This window comes from Varroa destructor, unplaced genomic scaffold, assembly GCF_002443255.2.
Source record: "Varroa destructor unplaced genomic scaffold, Vdes_3.0 BEIS01000004.1, whole genome shotgun sequence".
Classification (NCBI taxonomy): domain Eukaryota; kingdom Metazoa; phylum Arthropoda; class Arachnida; order Mesostigmata; family Varroidae; genus Varroa; species Varroa destructor.
In genome coordinates, this window is record NW_019211457.1 from 30,954,161 (window position 1) to 30,978,189 (window position 24,029).

Here is a 24,029-nt window from a genome sequence, read left to right on the forward strand (position 1 = left end):
ACGGAATACTGTATGGGTGGTGGCCCCGCATAGCCGCGAAATGCTGATAATGGAGCCCGGAGCGAATATATCGGGTATATATCGGCAAGCTGCATCCTCAGTAAGACTGCCTTTTCCGCTTAGTGAAGATATGTTACTACAGTTATCGTCTTCTTATACTTACCATACTGATTGTAGGTTTTCATTATGCTTAACGTATTCAAGAACATTTAAATTGGCAAGAAGATGGCCAAAAATTGCGACACCAATTCACTTTAGTTGAAATAAGTTGAATATGCTCAAATTGGCATAGTGGAAATTTAAAGTTACCTCATAGAAAACACTCATTTAACTTTAACTTAACCTACGTAGATACCAGTGAAAAATACAAGCGTTGGCTTGATGGAAGTCCTTTTGCTTAGCCATTTTGGCACCACGTCGTCTGTGTCGTAAGCGCTGTTATTGCTCGATCTGTACAGCTTTTGCTAACCGCTTTTTTTTTTTCGTTGTATTTTATTCTCTTACCAAATGTTATTTTAGTTAGTGCTGTTATTATTTTCATATTATACAAAGGTTTCAAACTGTTTATATAAGATATTTGAGAAATACATAAAGGTATTCCTTTTATTATTTAGCGATTTCAACGCATTGTTCGGACATCAACCTTTCACATATAGGAAATTATCCTGAAGCCGAGACAGACAATTTTCCTTCGCATAATCGTACAACTATTCACCCGCCTAAAGCTGCCTTTGTGTCTATCGTAAGAAGCGGTTAGATAACGTTAAGACGACTACAAGATATGTCTATGTTATTTACGTGCTACATGTATGACCTACGTAATATATGATTGTAATCGGTTATACCAGTCATGAAGATTTCGAGGAAGAGTTGGCATTTGATCCAGAAGATTTTGTTAAAAAGCTGTTTAGGTTGCTAAGAGAATAGTTTTCCTTTTGTGTTGTTGCCACTTAAAGCAAAACTTAGAAACCTGTCCTAAACAATCCAAGGCTCGCCCTGAACGGTTAGGCCTTGTAACGGCACCGTTGCTATCAACCACTTCTAAATTCTACGCGAGAGCTATATATACGTAGAACATGGCCGCTAGCAAGAAGTTTACGTTCTTGCATAGACGATACCCCCAAGGCTATAATCCACATGATCGTGCAAAGTAAACACTATCCAGTTGCAGAGGTCCTCGCTTTGACATACTAGTAACTTAAGTATTCACGTTCAGAGCTTATGATTCCTACTTAGGGCTTGACATGCGTTAGAATCGAAATACACGATGCTTAGTTTAGTTAACTGGAACGGGTGACTGGTTTTACATTGGATTCGTTTGACTCTGACAACTTGCGGAAAACACATTTTAACTAAAATTGTTTGTATTTCTCCAAGGAGGAAGTTAGACCTATTATATTCGCAATTGCCAAAGTTCAACTTGCCGCGCGAATTGCATCTTCCAAACTGTGTTCAAGTCCAAGTAAGGTAGTTCCAATGAAAAGGTAACAAATCGAATCAAATATTCAATAGAAATAAATAGAAAAAGAAAAAAAGTGCAAGAAATTATGAAGCAAATCTCATTCCTCTTATCGAGGTTCCCATGCAGCTTAAGCGGAAGCTTCTTTGACCTGTCATAGCTGTGCTAACTCGCATAAGACATTTTTACATAAGATGATACTAGTACTCTGCACACTAACGAATAGTCGTCTGACGCATGCACATCTCATGAAAGGAGCGCGTATATTTTCCTGCCAACATTAACTCCAAAGTAGTAATTTCGCGCAGTCTGGGAGACGCATCGATCTCGATGCGCTTTTGGTCATGACATGCGCGTAATCTGTTGTTTTTTGACATAGGTACAACTGTAAGAAAAGAACGCTGCACAGGTACCATATGTAAGATAGGACGAAAAAAAAACACACTTGAGATGCTCATTTTTTAGCCCCATGGAAAATAACTTCTACAAACCGTATAAAGGTAAACAAGAGATACAACAATAGAAGAGGTGTTTTCAACTGAACCGTTTCTAGTAATGGAAGCACATACGTTAAAAGGGATGCAATGACTGGTTTCAGCTCAATAGAAATGAGCAAGTACTATGACAACAGTCAAGAAGTATTGTCTTCACGCTGTAATTATGTTAGTCTTGACCTTTTTGCCCAAATCGTACGAAGTAACTCGCCAAACGTATACCTTGAATAAGTCTCCCAAAATGGTACCCTTAGAGCGATTTAGAGAAGGGAGCTTCGGAAAATCCTAATCCCAACAAATTGGGCCGGATATGCCGAAGCAACCAGGAGAATTGCTGTTTTTCATACGTCCTGTCTCATTGTTAAAGTAAAACACATATGTAAAACTCTATACAGTGTTATACAGTATTTAACTATAGCCATTTTTCGTTAGCTAAACGTCCATAGAGCCTGTATGCTAAATATTCGCAAAATTATCTCTTGTACCGGGAATATAGTCTCGACAACGCCTGCTTATTAATATGCCTTTAAATCAACAAAATTTAATTAAGTACTTATAAACTGTTGTCTAATGAACTGCTCGCGTGTTTACTTTAACTAGAGAATCCTATGGACAACAGATGTATCTACCTGAAAAAACATATATATATATACTTGTTTTTTGGGCCAAACCGGAGCACTCGAACTTTGTAATAAAAGCGAACAAACTGAGCAGGGAAAAATGGACTTTTATAATCTCGAAATTTTAATACATTATATTTTAGTGCATTGAAGTTACAGCGTTGTGTTCATTACCAGTTTTAGAATCAGACCGTTAGTTTCCTTCAATCGACCGCACGGATCGAAGTTCAAAGAAATCGTAACCCAAAATATATGCATCGGATAATTAAGCTCTATTATTACTCTGTAGGGGGCGAAGACAAACCAAAGCAGCATCCGTAGTTAAACCATGTAATGAACGCCATATGTTCTAACATACCGTTGCCAGGACTGAAGAAAACCCGATCGATGGGAAGTCTATATTATGATACCTGTATAGGCCACGCCGTAGGAGTTTTTGCCCTAACGTAGATGGGTCTCTTTGGATGCTTGAAGAATGAGTTAATTTTATTCAGCCATCCAGTCAAGGTCAACACGTTACGGTTGGCACATAGGATACCGGTGAAATTGTACGACAACGTACACCTAGTCATCGAAATACCTTAATGGTACCACAGACGGGGCAATTTTGATGACGTCACTAGAAAAGGCATAGGAGATTAATCAATTTTCGCTATTCGTTACCGCGGACAGTCTGGCAGGGCATAAAAGCCATGCATGAGCTCAGAGGATTATGCGATGGGTATTATCTGAACCGCTATTTCCTTGCAGAACGGGATACACCGTAACTTATATATTATGTATAAAACAGCCATAAAAGAAAGCTAAAGGAAAAGGATCATAAAATAATTAGAGTAATACGAACGAGATAAGGAGTCTTCTATGCGACAGTGTTAGGGTCAGTGCGTTATACAAGTACATATTACATAATATAATAAGGGCAAAGAATATATATATATTTCACGAGCAATTTTTTTTTGCAAATTTGATTTTCTACTCTAAATATCTTTGGAGTAGAAAATCAAATTTGATAGAAGTCCTGGTAAAAAGAAGAGGTTATATTGTAGCTTTTTCTGGAGCTTTGCACTCTAGCTGTAAAATAATGACCTTTATTTGTCATGACCTAGTTTTACCTTATTAATTGTGTAGTAAATTGCATGTAAAGCAAGCAAATTTTTTTCTTGCGAAAATATTGCGATTCTTTTCTAGATACTGTAATATGGTTGACATGCGGCCGCACAACCACGATGCTTGCTCTTATACAGAATTATTAAAAAATGAGGCAAAGAAGGGCTTATTATCATATTGTTATTTTACTAAAATGTATCTAGAAAAATGTATTAAGGCATTATATATGATACTAATCGAATTGTTAGGATCAGCTTTGCTCTATAATGTCATCCTACAAGATTCAAGCTCAAAGCCGAAATTAGGTTTTTTGTGTAGCAATCAGAGAACATTCTAAGGGATATTCTGGCCCATTTTTATTTAGGTTTTTTTTGGTTACTCCGTATAGCCATTCTATTCAGTGAAAGTCCTGAGGCTTCCTTTGCTTGCGTGTTATTATCTGCTGCTCGGAACTTCAATTCCCTTATGCACGACAATAATGTTGGCTTCGGACTAAAAGTGGGCGTTGGGCTTCGTCGCGTATAAACCAAAGAATTTTATTTGTATACTATAATGTCAACATGTCTTACATTGCCCGTCGCAAACTTCGCGATCCTGTGCCACAAACTTTCGATACCTTATAAAATTCTAGCAATCCAAAATGGAGCAGTTTTTACAGCCATTCTTATAACAACGAAACAGTACATTTTCACTTTCTTCTGAGGTTATTTTATAGAAAATAGTTATAGAGTGCAGCCATTTCCTGCACTATTTGAAGTTGTCTCGAACTCTAGAAATATCTCCCGCACATCCGAATAGTCGCGCTTTGTTTTGAGCTTAAAGGACTTAAGTTCTTCGGACTGAAATTTTTAAACCTTATCACCGATGTCCCAACTAAAAATCGATTGTGGGTTTATTTCTATAGGCGGTGTGGAGAACCGTTATCATGACGCAACACGTGATTAAATTGCACTACCAACTCCCCTGAAGGAGAACTGTAACAAACGAAAAAGACTACAGGTGAGCAGAAGCCACCTTTAATCATCCATAGGCCAATACGTGGAGTGTTATTACTAGTCCGATCCCCCCGAAGTCGAATCCCACGAGTGCTAGTCAGATCTGAAAGAAAATTACGATCAGTTATCGAAGCGTACCAATAATTACATGGCGCGGAAGAAATATCTCGGCCAATGAATAAAAAAAATTGAAAATCTTGAGTTTTATTTACAAGTTGAGCTAAGGCCTTTTCCCTAACAAAATGAAGAAACACAGTTCTTCGTGGAATACCACTACCAATTGTATATGATGATTACAGAAATTCTATCGAAGGCCAATATATCCTATAGCGTCGTGAAATGCGCGCAAGTTACTTGTTAACAAGATGCCATCTTCTTCTGTGCCAGTAGGATGGAAACTACACTACATAATGCTAAGTTCGTCCAACAAAAATATTCCATTCGAAGAACTTGACAATATCTTATTAAATTAAGGAAGCATTTTCATGAAAACGACGGACGCTTTTGTTGTTATAGAGCGTGACAAAGATTCTAAGCTAAGGTTCTTTCTCTTTATGAAGAAGTCTGTGTGGTCAGTCGCATTATTAGGGGGACTCCCAGGATTGTAGTGTTACTTGCTGTAGTAGTATACGAGATCATAGTGTTATGCCGAAGCGATTATAAGTACATTCGACCCCATGTGCATACCATACAACAGTGCAGGATGTCCCTTCAAATCGCGTTGTGCTCTTATACTACATATAGAAACTTGTTTACTTATTTTTATATTTTATTTATACTGAATACCATGTAGCTATATCAATCGCTACAACTGCACGCACTCCAATTATGCCTCATATTGAGTATGCAGTTTTTAATAGGTAAATATATTTATTTATTTAGGTTTTAGCCAAGTTAACGAGAAAGCTTTATCTCGAATTTACGTCTTTGTCGAAAAAGTCAATACTTATGCATTTATAGTTATAGACTACAGTTTGCCTCGTCGACCAGGGATTTTGACAGCTTATGAATAAAAAAAAGGGTGCACAGAACACACATCATTTTCTGTCAGAGGCCTAATTCATAAACTAACTTGCACGAAAACATTCAAGAGGGTAACGTGCCGAATGCGAGTTATGCAAAAAGTGGACGTTTCACCAGGCCGCTGTTGTCTGTTGTAGAGACCATGTGGGGCAAACGCATAAATTTACGCTTTTTGTACATTCCTTTTGCCTTTTAGCTATGACGTGGTGGAAATGGTGACCAGCCTAGTATTTACAGTTTGTGCAATCGGAGTGGGCGAAATTATTCTAGTTCAAGCGTTTCAGGAAAGCGCTTCGTCGCCCGTTTTTTCGTGGTCAAAAACTACTAAGTAACATCGAGCGATTGCGGTATGCAGTGAAAGAGACTAAATAGAGTCAATAGTCCATGCTTAGAATACCATACATGAAGTGGCAAGTCGCTGAATGAATAATATCTTCCTTAATAATACATTTACACGTGCCAGCACTGCGCGAGGGAGACGTAGAGTTTGCGTGGCTACGAGGCCGAGCGTGCGCATTTTACAGCTTTACCGGTACCATATCTGCTTTTCTAGAAGCAGGTAAAACAGAAAGCTATGAGACATTTCGAACTGAGAGTTGGCCAATGACCAAAAACTTATCTTACACAATCGTACCGACCTTCGTTTATTAGACAAGCAGGCACACTGCTAGGCTTTCTTTATTATTGTGAAAAAAAAAAAACAAGTATATCGTACATTGTCTTCCAGCCCGAGATACAGTTATTGTTAAAAAAAATGTTTTTTTGTAGAAAAAAATTACCAACCAGCGACGCGTCTGTATCAGTATAAGCGTCGCGCTCGTTTTGATTTCAACGCTCCGCGCTCTGTTCCTCTCCGTTTCTTTAATGAGCACGGGAGGGTGCTACTGTACTAGCAGAAGTAATCCGCTCGATTAGAACTGCTTAGGCAACACACAGAAAATTGTAACTCCGTAATGTGAGCCGTCATCAGTCGTCGTCTGAGACTGCCGTCGTAGGTGCTTGAAATGCCTCGAGCTCATCGTCCTGCGAGGCCACCTTTCGTTGGACCCATCCCGTACGTAATAGGCACTCTAAGCCAACAAGGTCGAAATACGCAAAGAGAAATAAGGAAAAAAACATCTAACGCCCCTTAAACTGGGCCGAAGTCGCACGTGCTTTGAATGGTAATCACTTCATCGAAACGAAGAGTAGAAAATGGCTAGAGAGGGCCAGAAAAGCTAGGACTGAGCGAATATAAGATGTGATTGGATTACTGGATAATGGCCTGTGAAGGACACATCGCTAGGATCTTCTTTTTCATTATGGAACACTGCGACACCGTCATACCATATGCCGGCCGTCCCATGGAACTAGACTAATAACATACGATTGCTAGAGTGGGCAATCTCACTAATGAGAGTAACGCCAGTCTGTAAGCGTTTACGCAAGTGTAAAATGGAGTAAATCACTCACTCGAGCTTTGCATTTTTCTACCCTTTTGAGATATCCTTTCTTACACTTTTGCGAAGTAATAATTGGTCCAGGAGTTCCTTTATGCTGTTTCTGTATCTAAGAGAAGGATAAAACATAGGATCCTTCTACAGCATTGGGCTCCTGCAACGAGATTATATCAATTAGGAAACAGTGAACGTCAAGCAAGCTTGGTGCTATACCTCAATATGAGGGCAGCGAATGAGGTTAGTTAATGGCGAAATATCTATTTGTCGATTAAAGGAATAAATCAAAATGAGCTTCTGGTTCTACAATTGACGACGTATCACGCATCGTTAGTGAATAGAACTGAGCTAATTCTGCGGCTGGCTTTTCACTGAGATATAAGGGCGACTGTTGTACTCATAAAAGAAATTACCGATTGTTCTACGAGTGCTTGCTGCATCACTACCGAATATTTTTATTTAACTCATCTAGCTCTTTCTGTTATTTTTCAATACCTCGCATATATTAAAAGAAAAAACCATAAAATATCTACAAACGCGACTTCTTAATCGACCTACTTTTTGAAAGTTATAGTAATTTGGATTTTTTTTCTTGTAAAAATTACGGAAAAACGTAGTATTCAATAAAATTTTCGTAATTTAATGGCGTTTTGCGGAAAATTAATTAAAATGCATCTGATTTAATACTAGAATTTTTCATATAGTTGTCCTATAAAAAATTTAATAATTCTAAACGAAACAACCCAACGAATTATCTTAGAGTACTTACAGGAAGATCTATACGGTAGTTGCGGTAGTGGGCTTGTAAAGCTTTCGATTTCGCCTAAAAGATATCGCCCGCTGCTATCCTCCCCCTCAGTGCAGCGCCTTCGCAGGGCCACCCAACGGAGTTTCAGGCTGTTAAAAAGAAATAAATTTTTCTACCAACCGTAGAGTCTTGAGGTCCTCTATATTTAACTGACGTTCTAGAGTTCGTACTGCTATAGGAGACCACAGAGAAAGGCCAAAACCGCGTCCAAGCTGGCGCCCTTGGTCGACTGTTTGAGAGGCCCAAAGTAGTTTAATAACGCTCTTTAAAATAGTAGAAAAAAGAACCAGCTTCATTAAGAACTTTTAAAGTAAGGCAAAAAAATTTACTGGTAGAACTTCCTCAAGATACCAATTACCTTGACGTCATTTTATGTAGCTAAGAGCTCGCTGCGCAAATTTTTACCGTACTCTATGTGTTCTATCATTATTGCAATAAAACAGCTTACAGAATAATGGTAACGAGCTGTCTAGGGTTTGTAGTCATACATGGCCATACATTGCAATGGCCTAGGTAGATATCAAAGAACATTTATGATGAGCCGCTCATTGATGATCAATCTCGGATATATCTATCCTATTTTTTTTAGTGACGACCATGGTCAATGATGTTTGTTTGGCAATTGTCAGATCAGATGAGCGTGCTAATCCTTAAGTTGCTTCTTCTTTTCATTCTGTATAACACTCAAATATTATAGAGACAATCTAAGCAATAGACTAATATAAACACTATATAGTATTTTTTTATTATTTTTTAACTTTATATTATATAACTATTATATTTTTACTTATTTTTGACTATATAGTCAAAAATTCCTTTATTATAATAACCTATTTTGTATCAAAAGCAAAATTTAAAAACGACCCAAGCTTACCCATTATATGGTAATTCGCTTCGCCTTATTCATTCTACGAACTATCCGCAGCGCTTCTAGAGATGCCAAGCACCGTGTGGACTCTAATATTGAGATACACCATAGGGGTGCATTAAGGAGTTAAGTGTAAGCGAACAATTTTCTCTATGACCTTTTGCAACCTTTCTAATAACCTCGATTCTATGAAGAAAAAAAATGGGCTTGAGAGGCTTTCCGGAGTGTACGTACGAATGTCTACGAGTACCGATTTCCTCTAGTCTAGCCATATTTATATTGGCTAAGAAAATGGCCTCGCTATACTTTCGTTGATACCGCATTCAGGTCAGTGCGTTAGACGCCGATTTATTGAACACACATAGAGATAATAAATGCTTTAATTAAAGAAAATCGTATTTTACACAAGGCCTGCCATTAACAACGATAGTGAAGGCAATTTTCTTTTCTTTTCTGTCTGCTTAAAGTCTAGTATGAAAATGTTTCATATTTACATCTATCAATATTCCCTCACGTTATTGTAAACTGTCAACAATTATATTTGGTACCTTGAATATTTTCTCAGTTTACGTCTTTTAAAATCTAGATTTTATGGCAAATTCAATTTGAACGCTCTCAGTATCTTGTACGTCTGCCCAACGCTTCAATAATAAGTTAATACTCGCACTATACTTCTCATGTGTAGTTTTGGCAAGCTGATTATTTTTTTTTTCTATTCATCGAAGTTTTCACAGCAGCAGTCATAGCAGGAACTCACCCTAAATTCGAAGCTTTCCTTGCTTGTTCCACAAAAACTTTCAAGTTAGCTTCGTTCCTATTTCCGGCTAGAATATGACTGACTAACCGCGAATTCTGGATATCGAACGGAATAGCGCGTTGTTAAACGCGATAACTTCATTACGAGTTACGCGGGAATTCAGATCTATTGATGCAATTTGCCCACCGCACCGGCGAGAGAAGCGTACTTAGGCTATAGGACATTATAGATATTTTAAAGCAGGTATTTTTAGTTGCGGACTTGCTGCTAGTAAATACAGTTTGCCCCCTGGTCTGCCTAGCTTTCTTTCCATATTTCACCGTCGTCTGCATACTCTGAGTACTGGCGGGCTCTGCAGACGCTCGCTGGTGCTCAAAACGTTTCCGGGAGCCTTCATGGGAATGCCTGTCAAAGTGAAAGCCCGGCACGGTGACGATGGGAGGCAGTTCGTTGTTTTGTAGGAACTCAGTCGAGCTTAGCACAAATGTCATCGCTCCTTCCATTAAAATATGCTTTCCGGTGCCGTTGCGGCAAGCGTCTCTGTGCCGCAGGGCCCTACGCATTTGTTCATTAGAATTCGTTACATCGCCGTTGGCTTCTGTTAATAAAAATCGTTCCCGCAATCAAATGGAAAAAAGTGTCAAAGTCACACCTTCGAAAGGTTCATTTTCAACTGTGAAGTAGGATTGTTTAGTGATTAAGTGAAGAACTTGATGCATTGTTGTACGAAGATTGTGTGCGTCGCGAAAAGATATTTAAGCCATAGAGATTTACTTGTCTAAGCCATCGATTCAGATTTGGGATTTGATTCGTACAAACGTTTGGCTCCTTTATGGTAGGAAACTTTTCGAGATAGGCTTTGAACTAGAGTAATTTTTTAAAATAAATTTGCCCAAAGCGTTAACAATCAATTCATCAAAAAGTACTGAGCAAATAAAATACGTTCTATATTTTGCTAGCCGAAATACACAATATCTCTAATATAATAGAGGAAATGTTCTTAAATTTTTTTTTTTTTTAAATTAATGCTGTACGACAATAGTACTTAATTGACACTGCGGCCGGTAACGAACAGCGGTTCTTCAATCTTGAATTCTATTTTAGAACTATCCTATCGCTTAGATGTCTTTGTCTGAACTGAAATTACTGTATTTTCTGCAAAAATTTTGCGGTTTTTATGTACGTATATTCTCTATGGACAAGTTGTGAGATAATTCGTGGTTAGTTATCTTTTTGTCAATCTTGTTCATGCGTAAGTTCATATAAGAAAGTGCATGCGTTAATTTCCAAATGCACCCAGTGGGTTAAAGAAGGTATGGGCATAATAGGGTATTTAAATAATGTTTCCTAATTATACGTATATGTTGACCTTTAAGTTCCTTTCAATTAGAGATTAAACGCCTAGTTTTCGAGATATTATAATCAATAGAACAACAAAAGTGGGAACGACCAACCATATCCGTTGCATAGATCTTACTGGGAAATTTGGATGGGATAGTTCTTTCCAGTGTAGGGTTCCCTTTGTTTCGTTCAAGTGATCCTTCTAGGCATTCTACAATGAAAGGCCTTTTCAGTCAGCATTGCGTGGGAACCTATCCTATCAATTTCTTTGTGTTTTTACTAGAATTATATAGACGACGTAATCTCTAACAAACTGCTAAGTTTGCAACGTCGACGGTCGCTGATTCGAGTCCACCCGCGGAACATAGGCCCCACTAAATTAAGATTGAAATATGCATAGATCAAATGAATTTCATTCACAATATCGATAATAACCTCATGACTTCTTTGAATACTATTGCCTCCGAGACAAGTATCTTTATTGCGCAGTTTGTCAACATTGATGAAAGTTGAAATTATCTAGCTCGCAAGAATTCTCTGACTAAAGACAAAAAATTTTATTTATACGACGAGAAGCATATGCTTCTAATCTACAATAAGTAAAATGGTGAAATAAAGTTATTTTTAATTTCTGTCTAGCCATTACGTTAGCTAGCTGTTCGTCTTTACTTTGTTTGAACTATTCCCGGGTGATGTCCACCGCCACTACCCTAACATCTGACTGCGGATTGTGGCCACACATGAACGAAGGCTCGAGATAGTTCATCAGCTAGCAATTTTTACGAAGCTGATTTCAGGTAGACACCAGTATGTAATACGATCAAGGAAGATTTACATTTACTTACCGTACGAGTTGGACACGCGGCTTTTTTTTTTAGCTAACAACGTTGAGTTCGCATGATAATCATCGTTAATTGGTTACAAGCGTCGAAAGTTCTATTGAATCACCGTTTGAGCTAAGGCTTATGTAAACGGTTTATCGTAGTCTCCTTTTATTCATCTAATTTTTAATGCCTTATTATATAATTAGTAAAAGAGGCCTTTCTCGTAAATATTATGCATTGCATTATACAGCTCGCCGTCTGTGGTTCTAGTGGATATAGTTGTTTTTGGTCAACGTCAACTACGAAACGTACGGGTGTATAGGTAGGCAGTACAGGATGAGTTGTTCTTTGAGGACTTTTGTTCTATTGTGGCACGATCCCTTCGAATCAGGATTGTACCATAAAACTAACAAACAATTACGTATACGTGCATGTTGCACTGACCGTGACGCGGAACTTGCTACTTCTAGAGATTCACATAAATGGCTAGTGCACCAGTTACAGCGTTTGCACAACTTTAGCGAAAGCACCTTTTTGAAGTTACAACGCACTGTTCTAACTATTAGAAGGGTTCTCGTATAATATATTTCATATTTTACCAAAGTACGTATATATTATGCATATACCGGACTGTTACATACATAAGTTTGCTTCGGAACTGTCACTGGTTCAGTATAAAAGCTATTTTTCGGCCAGGCAACCTCGATCGATCATCCCCTGGCCGCTTCTAGCGGTAGCCCTCGCCCATTTTCCAAACGGGTTTTCAGTTCTCCTGCGGCAGAAGTCAGTATCTCTATCTGCAATGGACTAGGCGATATAATTTTTAACACCATTCAAATGTACAACATTCATTTCATTAGAGGATCTCCGTAGGGATCAGAAAAGATAATGATTGCGACGAACAAGGTCAGTAGTAGGAGCCGGTTGCGGCGAAGTATCCTATTTAAACTCGTACAATTTTCGATGGATCTCTAAAGAATTCTGTTCTATTTGCCACGGTTGGGCGTAATTTTCATCTGTAAACGGTCGAACTGTTCACAGCAAATACTTATCGAATCTCATAGAAGAGCATGCAATGCCATCGAATGCAGAGCACTACCTGCTTTGGATGACGTTTGGCTTCAGCTCTCTGACCGGACTCTGCCTTGCGTGATGTCATTGCAAAAGAAAATCTCTACTTTTTATCACCCGTCACCATCTGCACAAGATTCGACTTGTCCTCGTTCAGTTGCAGAGGACAGTTGGTCACCAGTTGATAATCGGCCAACCCACAAGGACACAAATTTCTATCTGCTCGATTGACATAATTTTTTTCTGCTGGCTACCTTTGGTGCCATCGATTCGGACGCTTTTGTGTTCTATGGGTTTTTGTTTTTTTTCTAGCGTGCTCACATTTCAATTGAAAGGTGCAATCGAATCGTATAAAAGCAAAAGAAGGCTAGAAGGCAATAGAACAAATGTTTCCGTCATCTATTTTAGTTTATGGCGCCAAACTTTGAACGGCTTTACAGTCCGTATATGACGACATAATATCACCATGATACTGCACAGCTACCCGAACATGAATTTAGAATTGTAGAAATAGTTAAAGTGTAACAACAAACAATCGGCGTGACCATTGAACTCGCACAGCATTTGACGTGAGGTCCTTTATTTAGTAACTTCACGCAGGTTGGGTGCATCACTATGGACGGTATCTAGACCTAAGCGTTAACGCATATGATACGAAGTGCTTTTGCAAAAACAATCGTTTCTTGTATTTCCCGCAGCTTTGTCATGCACATGTCCTGGTAAGCGCCCTTAGAATTGGCTACATCCACATACGTTTTATATATTTTAGAGTTTTTTGACGTATATATCATTACAAATTTTGTTTCACTTAATGTTTCGACATATTGAAGAAAACTTGACTATTTCTTTGATACATTTATATTTATACATATATAGTATTGTCGATATGTGCGTCACATTACGTGTGGTCATGATTATATATTAGAACTTCTTATGGGTAACTATTTACATCGAAATTAACTTTCGAAGCAAATGTTAGCCTATATAACATACCCTCTCTATATGTCGAAATTGTTGATACATAATATATAAAGGCATAGCATGAAAAAAAAGCCTAATTACGTGACTCGATCTAAGACTCGACTAAGACTCGATCAAGTGTTAACTGAGATAAATTTATGTCGTTGAAATGTTTAATGTAAACCAAACAAAGTCTGCTTTAGAGTAGCGATACAAGTTAACTACTTGGCGGCCGTTTAAGATACACGTTTTTTTGAAAGCGTTTGTATACAATGATAGAATAGATGGTTTAATCGATCTGAAATAAACCTGTGTGAAATCAAAGCAGTTGTTTAATTAATTAAAAAAAAAGACTGGGGAAGACGGATAGAAGCAGGATCATTGTTGGCCGAGGGTTATTCCCATAGTTGGCAGTTATGAATGTAGACTTACGGCTCTAATTGGTTTTATTTTTAAGTGTAGATCCCTGAAGAGTTTACTGGTTACACACAATTGCAACTATTCATATTTCAGAATCTTCGGTGTGTCCGAAAAGGTGAGATAACAGCTGCGTTCAGTGTGCCATATAGAGTTTGAATTATTTACGTTTTTTTTATTTACTTATTCTCTGATTTAGATACACTTTCTTGCGACTCGCTTTTAGATGACACTGCTATCCATGCTATGCTTTTCTTCCAGTCATTCATAGTATAACCTGACGCTCTTACGAAGATCTACTGACCTACATAAAACGAGACAGAAACAAACTCATGACTCAATATTATCAACTTTCAACATATTTCTTCATCAAACTAGTGGATTAAAGCGATAAAAGTATCCTAATTTTAAGAGAACAAAACTATTCTCCTGCTGCACAATTACCACAAATCTAATTAAATTTTTTTTTTAATAAAATTAAAAATAGCTATCAAGCTTCTGTCTCTTAAAGTCCTAATCTTTTTGGATTGACGAACATTGGCTGGGCTACCTACCCTATCCTGAGACGGCAACAAACGGTGACGCTTTGGCTCAGCAGTCAACCTGCTTCCTGTCTGGATGGATACCGTCAGCATTCGATAATCAAAAAACTGGGTTTGATATCAGAAAAATAATTCTACTCAGAGGTTGTACTGATCACAATAGCAAAATTCGTGTAGCTATGTTTACATGTGGCGATAAATAGCTCACTGGTCAGAACACAGATTTACTCAGGAAACTACTAGGCTCAGCTCAGAAATTTCGAATTCATAGAGGCGTAAATTATTATTAAAGCATAACGCATGCAGCTCCATAATAATACATAATGTGTATATATATATAATAAAACAAACACCTAACGAATAACTTCTTTTGTCCTGGAATTAGCGCTGTATTTTACATCATTGCAACTTTAAAACTTCTTGGAGCGAGCGGGGCTAGAGCCAAAGTGAGTAATTCTATAACACTGTCGAATCAGACAATTAAAACAACAGGTGCGTTCTTGCGATATCCTCGCTAGAGGAGCCGTCCTTAAATTTTCACATGATGACCGAAATTTCAAAAGTCCTGCTCAATTTTTTAGTCCAAAATTTCAACCTTGATATATTTAGATCAATAATCAATATATTGGTAAACCTCCCCAAATCTCTCTCAGTAATGCTTGGATGATCTGGCATACCTGGATCTTGACCGAGGACATTAAGCAATTAATGGGTTAATCTGAATGAGTCTCTGTAGCAAACTGTCCGAAGCTACCTGGAATAACCTACGAACGATCAGCAAAATAAATTTGTTAAAAATTTATTCTAAATAGATGCTTTTTGACGACCGGAAACCGATCGATTCTTATAAAAAAAAATAATGAAACTTGAGGCTTAGTACAAGAAATTATCACTCAGCGATTGACTTTGGATTTTCCGAACACAAAAAGGCTTTTTATATTCCGGTTATTATTATACCGCCTTGGGGGCGTCAGGCGTGGATCGCGAAGGCTATGCGAGGGAACGAACTGTGTCGACGCGCTCCATGAGTTGATGCCTCACTATTCTTGTTTAAAAGCCTTGATGACCTGTCAATAATCAAAAAGGTCATCCTTTCCATATGGGGTGATTCTTTCGACGGTTCGAATTAACAAGATTGGAAATATACGTCTAATCGACTTTAGATACTCTTTGGATGATTGTATAACCTCAAACAGTCAGTCAGCTCGAGTGTACAGTCTTCTTCATTACGCGAAACGAAAGGCTGTTACAGGTAGAAAGTACGAAACAAGTAGCTCTCCTATGTAGTGTCGTATACACAGTGCTCACATATATGATTATATTAAGAGGTTAATATTTAATAGAGGTGTATATCATTTTGCTCACGAATCACACTATATCTATCTAAATATTTTTTTTACATATTTTTTTATATGTATGTAAGCGCCTTATTTACCTCCCGCCTCCCCGTGCCGGTCGCCTTCCTTGTACTGTAGTTTTGCCTGAAGAAAAATCCAAATACAAATTAAATAGTTAAACTAATTTGATCAGCTTTAATCCTAAGGACTTAAGTGTCCGTCCTGACACCTGCGAGTTAGCTTGTCGAACGCTTCTACGTTAGTTCAATGGTATTCATATGTTCCTTCAAATAAAATCACCAAACCTGAAAGTAACAATCCATACATTTAGAACGAGCCAGACTCCTAGGGGGAATGAGATCAAACTGTAACCAACTGTGTATAGCGCTGATTTTTTTGGAACGGCAATCACATTTGGGGTGCATACATTTTGCTGGCAACGAGAGCACAGAGCCATGGAAACAATTAGCCATGCGCTATATCGATACAATATCTACCTCTTCTAAAAATAAAGAACGATCAGACTTGTGCTATAATTGACCATGGCAGTTTCAGATTGTTTGTATAGAACTTCTATTGCACATTATTAGGTGTAACCCCTGCAATGTCCAAAATGGGTTAAGGCCAAATCTCTGCGGAAGGCCAGGGGTGGACGATTTTCTTGCATGGGGCCATGCGCATGCCAGTGGCCACAATGGTTTAAACCTAATTTATAGCGTGCTTATTAATTCCAAGCTTTACAAACCTCTCCGTCAAAATAGCACGGTTTGCTCACTCAAACACCCTGAGAAGGTCAAGTCAAATGTTCTTTAAGCATTCTTGAAATTTTCCACTTCTGCGTCATCGTAGCAAACCGAATAATCATTGGCCTAGTTTTCATAAACGTCTGTCCCATGCTGATTCAGCTGTAAAGTTTAATGGATAAAAAACAATGAAAGTGTTTGCTTTACTTTACAGATACACTGTCTGGGTACCTCGTTTGATATCCATCGCGTTAAAATGAATACAATCATGCATCATTTTGTGTTCTCTGAAAATCATCGTACGGAGTGTAGCCGACTGTTTTTCTATTAACAGTGTTAATGTGATCCAGTAAAACGTCGTACTGAGCCGCGTGGACCACCGTAAGAGTGGTTCAAACGTTTAAGTGAGCCTTTTTAATCTTGCAGATTGGAGGAAACTATTCAAGGGCACAGATAGTTGACAGGAGAGTGGCGGCTGCAAGAAGGCATGATGCTTATGGGTCTTTTCTGCACGGCAATTTCAAAATCCACATCAGATGTCGAGTTATAGAATCAAATATACATAAGCTATTTTAGTTAGTACGACAAATTTCTTTTGATACGAAGCCTGTCTGGCACGTATGGCAGTCTGGCCAGACCTGAGATTTCGTAAATGATGACAACCTTGCCTCCTCCGGTAAGTATTATTAATTGCTCCTTGAGCTCCTTTTGTCCCTACAAACAAGCCTTCAAGCTATATAGAATATAATGCACTCGACCAAAATGTAAGTGTGTTATTACTACATTGTACGTGCTCGTGACAACTACATCATTGATTTATTATGGAAAATAATAAAGTGCATCAGCGTATTTGAAAAAGCTTATCTGTCGAACTTAATACGAATCCGGTACATTGCTGATGAGTGGTAGTTACCTCAGACCTTGAAAATCTTTCACAATATGTTCACACTTTGGACACATTGAATTTAATACTCAATAAATATACCATGCGTACATAAATATACCGCTGGTCACTAACAGAATCAATTTTTTATGTTACTTTTTTTCTCTGAAAAATATATTTCGTATTGGTCGGCTGTCTGTAGTTGATAAGGAATGTGTAGACGTACTTTTTAAGGAAGTAGGTTGGTAAACAATCCATGAATTGGACGAGAAAATTAACTACGTTCATATGATTATCTACAGGCTTTTAGGATTCTTAGGAACTACCTAACAATTAACAGTATGGGTGCGCACTGGCTGAGCAAACATCGCAATATTTTTTCATCTTTATATTGCCTTTGGCGCCGAGGGACAGACACAACAGTCACAATGGCAGCTTTTTACACGGAATGACGACCGGTGGTGAGAAGTGGTGGCTCTGCATCGATAAAATGTTTAAGAAAAGAATAAGTAGCTGCGAGAAGTAGGCCCAAGCACAAAGTTCCTAAGAGGATGATGATTTGCATTTAGTAGAACTGGGAGGACTTTAAACATTGGTGTCTGCCTTAGTAGGACGAGACGGTCCATAAAGGCCAGTATAAGGCTCAGCTGCGTCGAAAACACAAAGTTACCCAATAAGAAAGAGCTGGTACGCGTAGCAAAGTCAACCTTCTCCATGACTATGCCAGGCCGCTCATGGAAAGAATTGCAAAAGCCGCCCCCCTCCCTGCACAAGTTCGAGGAGGTAATTCTTTTATATACATCATATTCTCCAAACCTCGTTCCAACGGAGCGGCATCTTTCATGATCACTGGCAAAATAAAATAGGAACCGTACATTTGACAGAGAGCAGATACTGGAAACCTAACTTGGGAGATTCTTTAACACGAGACCTAAAATGTTCTGTCGAGAAAGAACAGATACATTGGTTGATAGGTGGAAAAAAGTTCCGAGGAATAAGGCTATATATAAACTGTAAGGTAAATACATAATGTTTCTATGGCATATTTGTGCTGCAACAGCTGAGCGTCCAGCAGATAAACACCCATGAAGAACCTTATGGAAAAAACCGTTGGGCACTCCCAAAAGAACTAAACTTGCCTGGCTGTTATTACGGGTGAATAAACGTTGATGTACGAATTCATGAAAAGACCTAAGCGCAAACCGTCGAGTACCGGTGGAAAACGAGCCTCAAGTGAAGAAATTTGCACAGCTCGAGCACAAAGCCAAGTTTTTTCAAGGTTTTCTTCGGCCAGCGGCATGCCGTGCACCTCCACCGTCTCTAGGGAATGCTATCAAATGGTCTCCAAAAGATTACGCAAGTCTGTTTACCTCGACAACAACAACTTGAACTTGATTCATTTGTTTTTAAATAAAGGGGTATTTTTTTATCTGCGGTTATGTAAGAGCGAGTATCGAAGCAACCGTTTTCCAGAATGCATGCCAGCATTGAATCCTAGATTAACTGAAAACGAGGAATTTCTTGTCAGAGTCTTAAGGAGTTATACAATTGTATATCATTTGACTACGACGTTTGCACTATTGTCAAAATCGATAAGAATACTTCACATGAAGTAACCAAACATGTCAAATCACCGAAGTGTCTATTGCGAAGCACCAGAGAGTTTAAAAAAATTTAGCAACCATTTTTTTTATGAGCGTGGCGTTTTAAGGAAAAATTATTGCTTGCTCTATCAGGTCAGCCATATACAGCGAAACACCTTCCAGTATGCCTTTATCCGAAAATGTTACTGCACGTAATTTAATAGAGATGTAGCTAGAAGTGGGCGTAATGTAAGTGAGGGAGTTGAAATTCAACAGCTACCGATAATATGAAATTATCCACAAAGAGTCTTTTGGCGTTAAAGGCTTCTAGTTATACCTTTCGGGCAATAACAAGAGTTGACCAATACTGTTTGTCAGACTATATACGTTAACTGTCGAGAAAAAGTGTCAGGGTTTGTTGTAAAATCCATGATATCATAACATCTACCTGGTGGATGAATATGCCTTTTCAAAGAATCTGCCCTGATTTTGAAGATGTGTGTTTTTTTTTTTTTAATTAGCTGAGTCATAATCTGCGAGTTTGTACGTTTACGGTGTACTAGTGGATAGTGGTGATTGGTCGTATAGACACATTGGTGAGCACCATCAGCAAACAAGACTCACACAGACAGCAGAAGAGCCAATTTCGTGATCAATGAAAATAATTTGATTTACAGCGCAATTTTGACGGTACGCATCATTCGGCCTTAGAACATACATATATCATACCTGGTTTCCGATGCGGAAGCAATTAGGGCAACACGGGACCATCAATGCACCTTGACCACGAAGAGCCCACTTAAATTTCAGTTTGAAGAGTTAGGTCTTGAGAGTGCTAACTCTACTTCCATCTAACGGAATAGCTGACGGCAATACCGGATCTAAAACTTGAAGCGTTTAGTTCTATTGATTGGACCTGTTGAAAAAACTCAAATAGTCTTTCACACGCTCCATGCTATTCTGTTTACATGCAATTCAGGCGGGGTCTACAATACGAAGGAGAAAGGTTATAAGCAGGGACGTATGAACACGCTGTTTTCTATGAGAACGCGTGATACCAGTCGCACTCTATAGATTATTTCGCACATGTCGACAGAATGATCCTCTGTAATGAGTCGTCGAAATATCAGATATCTGTAGGGCATTTTTTTACCGACTTCCCTCGTTTTATTTATCTATATAACTATATACGACTGTAGAATAGCGTGACAAAGCACACGTCTGTCGTGAACGTCTGTTAAAACCCTCTCGAGTTCTTTATAAAGGAACGATACTGATTTCCCTACAGAGAGCATAAAAATATATTTTTGCAGAGGTGGTGGCACGAGAAACATGGCCGACTTTGTTGTTTGTGAAAGAAAACGAAGTAAGCAAACTGAAAGACTTCATACAACATTGAAGAAGGAGAGATGTTTCTATCGGTCGTCGTCGTCGTCGTCGTACTGGCTCTCTCTGCTAGGCTGAGGGTTGGCCAAGCTTCAATCCAAACGCCGTAACTTCCAAACTGGCAAACGCAAATTTAGTATTAAACTTCTTACATACAATTGATTATAAACATATTAATCGCTAATACGAGCTAGACGAATAAATGTTATGGTCTGCGATTCTGGGCAACAGCAGCTGTGCAGCTGAACCAGTGTCAAGTGATTTCAACGCGATTGCTTTGTCCTTAACTTTGTACTCCGATGTTGCCCTGCAAACTGTGACTTACTATTGCATATGGGTGACGTGCATATAGAAGGGCAAGCTGTACATCTATCCTATCTTGCTAGAACTTTGAAACTGCAAGGTTCCGAGCTTTTAATGCCGCTTTATTGAAATAAATTGATGAGACGTCAATCTATATTTTTTATATAGTATAGAACACAGTTAACTGCATAAATTAGCTCAGAGCGAAAGTTCGCGACAGGTATTCGACGTAGCTACTGATAATATTATCGTAAACTACTGGCTGCTATAGTTTCATAGCCATTATAAAAGTCGGTACTTTACAGATTTCCGCTGTTTGATTACCGTTGTTCCGCGAGCATTTTGGGCTAATCTCTTAAAATATACACACGGAGTTTCAAAGTTCGATTAAGGTACTGTGACACCTTTCCATTGAAGTGACAGTAGTTAATCAAAGCATGCCCTATTAGACTAGTGCGCCTCAACCTTATATTTGAATAGAAAGCCTTAGTCGTTACATTATTAATCAATCAATGTTTCATCAGTGGTTTTAGGCCAGCTGCATATGATACCTTCGCCTAGGCCTCTTCGATTCAAAAACTAGTAGGCAAATTTTTCATCTTTGAATTGCACAGCAGAGGTGAGGCCGTGTTGGATAGCTGATGAACTATTCGACTGCATTCTGGTTTGTTTTCAAGGTGTAAAAAAAGCCGGTTGTAGTTATTGTAGCGGCGTAAATGTATGTTACTCTAAGGAACCTACCTAATATATCCCAGGTGTAAAAAACTCAAGTCTCCTTATTTTTTCAGATTACCAGGAAAACGTTTCGGCACATTTTTCCTTTGAGTATTGCGCCATTTTTTTGCAAAATGTAAGATAGATACATTTATGCGCGATCGAAACACCCTAAGCTGTTCCATCCGAACAGTCAATATATTAGAATCCAAAGAATGAGCTAAGAACAAATGTAGAGTTTGTTCTTATCTGGAGAATACTCACTAAACCGCCATTCTCCCTGTATCTCATTTGAAGCCTGGAACCACTCTTGGGAGCACTTTAAAAAGACGGCCAAAACGGCTATGCAGATTTCGTTGTAATTAGTAGGTATCGGTGCGCGTCTCTTTTTATTTGCTGACACCACCGCTTTAGCGCATCTCGTCGCTTAACATAGTTTTCATATATGCTTGTTTTCTGATTCATTGGGCTTAGCAAGTATTTTTTTTGACGTTGTTGTGACGTCGGCTCCACGGGAAGCTATGTTCAGCGTCGTCCCACAGAAGATTATAATTTTTCTTTCAATTACATTGGAAAAATCCTATTTCTCAGTAGCTTGACGATACGCTCCACACCCTCTTTCGGGTCTGTATTGTATCATCTGCATTCTTCATCAGATGTCTGGCCAGGACGTAATGTATGAAGGGGTACTGCCTATTTTTCTCGTATCGCAGCATGTGTTTTCATCGATCCGACAGCGTAAACAATAGACCTAGTAGGTATGCTAATGATCCGAGTCCATATCCGTATTACTTACCTACCTAAGGACTTCGAAACAGGAAACTGAAACAAATTCACACAGTATAGGTCCCGCCATGCGAAAAAACCTAGGTTTTGTCAGTGGCACAATTTACAGGTGTCAATAAAATTAACGCTATTAGCACACGCACGCATAAAGATGCCAAATGGCGTCTATCGGGGTGTGTCAATAGTTCGTGGTGGCGTTTGCTGACGTCACGTAATTTATCACGTAATATATATACTTTTAATTTCTTTTTATGCAAATGTATTATTAAGATTCTTTACGTTATTGCACTCTCTCAAATTACAATACAACACAAGTTGTTATATAATAGTATTATTATGATATCAGTTGATGCACAAGCATCCATGAGTATACACCAATTACAAGTTAGCTTCAACTTGTTCGGCAACAAAGTTCGGCCTGAGTCGTTACGGCAGATGGCTGTAGATTTTGCGTGTACCCATCCTGTTTAGCTACTGCTATTCAATCACTTTGTTGCTAAGTAATTTATTAGGAAGAGCGCAATAATAAATATCATGAGTTGAAGATACGGCATATGCTTTCAGCCTTTCGATACAGAGAAAAAAAGGTATCGATTGGGTGACATCGGAGGATGGATTGGCCGCCGGACTTAGAGATTCAAATTAAAAAGCGTTGAAATATTGGCCCTGTTCAGGAAACACGAGTATCAAGAGCGTTGTACGTCGAACGCTATCGAACCACCGCTAGGAATAAAGACGGTCAGCTATATGACACGAAACAAATTGTTACTAACGGCTTTGCCTGCTGTCGCTTGATGAATTGCTTCAAAATAAAAAAAAAAAAAACACATAAGTGCCGTTGTTAGGATTCGAAACAGCAGTTTCTATCCCCCGGAAGACAAACAAGTTGAACTTATTGGAGGGATATATATAAACATATACAGAAATGAGTTGGTAGTTTGAGCGCCATTTTACATCAGATTTCATATCAAGTAGCAAGAGATTACAAACGAGCGAAAATAGGAGTACGAAAAAACATGTACGGATGTACATAGATGAACAGTGGGCACAGCTGTGCTTTTACATACAGCTAACTGCTGACTCAGTCTCCACCCACCGTAACGGTGGGGCTGCTCGCTACGCCTGATTACGAAAAGAATCGCCATTTTTTACGTAATAATACAGTCTAATTGATGATCGATATGGAATATAAATCGGCGTTCCTAAGTAAGGTGGGGTCTTGGAAAATAAAAGTGTCACAAATGGGTTCACTATGTGATAATGGGAGACACCAAGCGATTCGACGATAGTGATCAAAGCGTGATTAATACTAGTCATAAGTGTGTCAGTTGTCTTAAGTTCGATGGCATAACCAGAATTACTAATTTTATTTAGAATGCTTAATTTTACGTTATATAGAGCCTGATAAGAATTGTTAGCTTGTCTTATATAGGATTTGAAAGTCGGATACCCTTTTATCTATAGCCATACCTATGCATATGGTAGACGTTTTATCGAGTGTTTTTTCTTACAGTTGCAATTTTCCACTATACAGTGCAAGGAAAATTTGATAATAAACTAAATATATATATA

At 38.5% G+C, this 24,029-nt stretch overlaps 1 protein-coding gene and 1 long non-coding RNA gene across 7 annotated transcripts in view; one reads left to right on the plus strand and one right to left on the minus strand.

Annotated features, from left to right (window-relative positions):
* Positions 1 to 11,450: 11,450 nt before the first annotated feature.
* Positions 11,451 to 24,029, minus strand: part of LOC111249001 (uncharacterized) — a 24,185-nt gene continuing 11,606 nt past the window's right edge. Inside the window, exons 1-4 of one of the 6 annotated variants that reach the window (XR_015325798.1) lie at positions 17,034 to 17,173; positions 16,158 to 16,203; positions 15,680 to 15,789; positions 11,451 to 15,486 (exon numbers count right to left, since the gene is read on the minus strand). Coding sequence is in view for 4 of the 6 variants with exons in the window: in XM_086986160.1 (XP_086842286.1) it covers positions 15,693 to 15,789; positions 16,158 to 16,203 (143 nt within the window). In the remaining 2 variants the exon portion in view is untranslated. The other 5 variants (XR_015325799.1, XM_086986157.1, XM_086986160.1 and 2 more) reach the window with 5 other exon arrangements.
* LOC147756077 (uncharacterized) overlaps positions 15,031 to 24,029 on the plus strand; it is a 10,850-nt gene continuing 1,851 nt past the window's right edge. The window contains exons 1-2 of the long non-coding RNA XR_015325800.1: positions 15,031 to 15,168; positions 17,017 to 17,478. This is a non-coding gene — a long non-coding RNA (uncharacterized LOC147756077). The remainder of the gene's footprint in view (positions 15,169 to 17,016; positions 17,479 to 24,029) is intronic.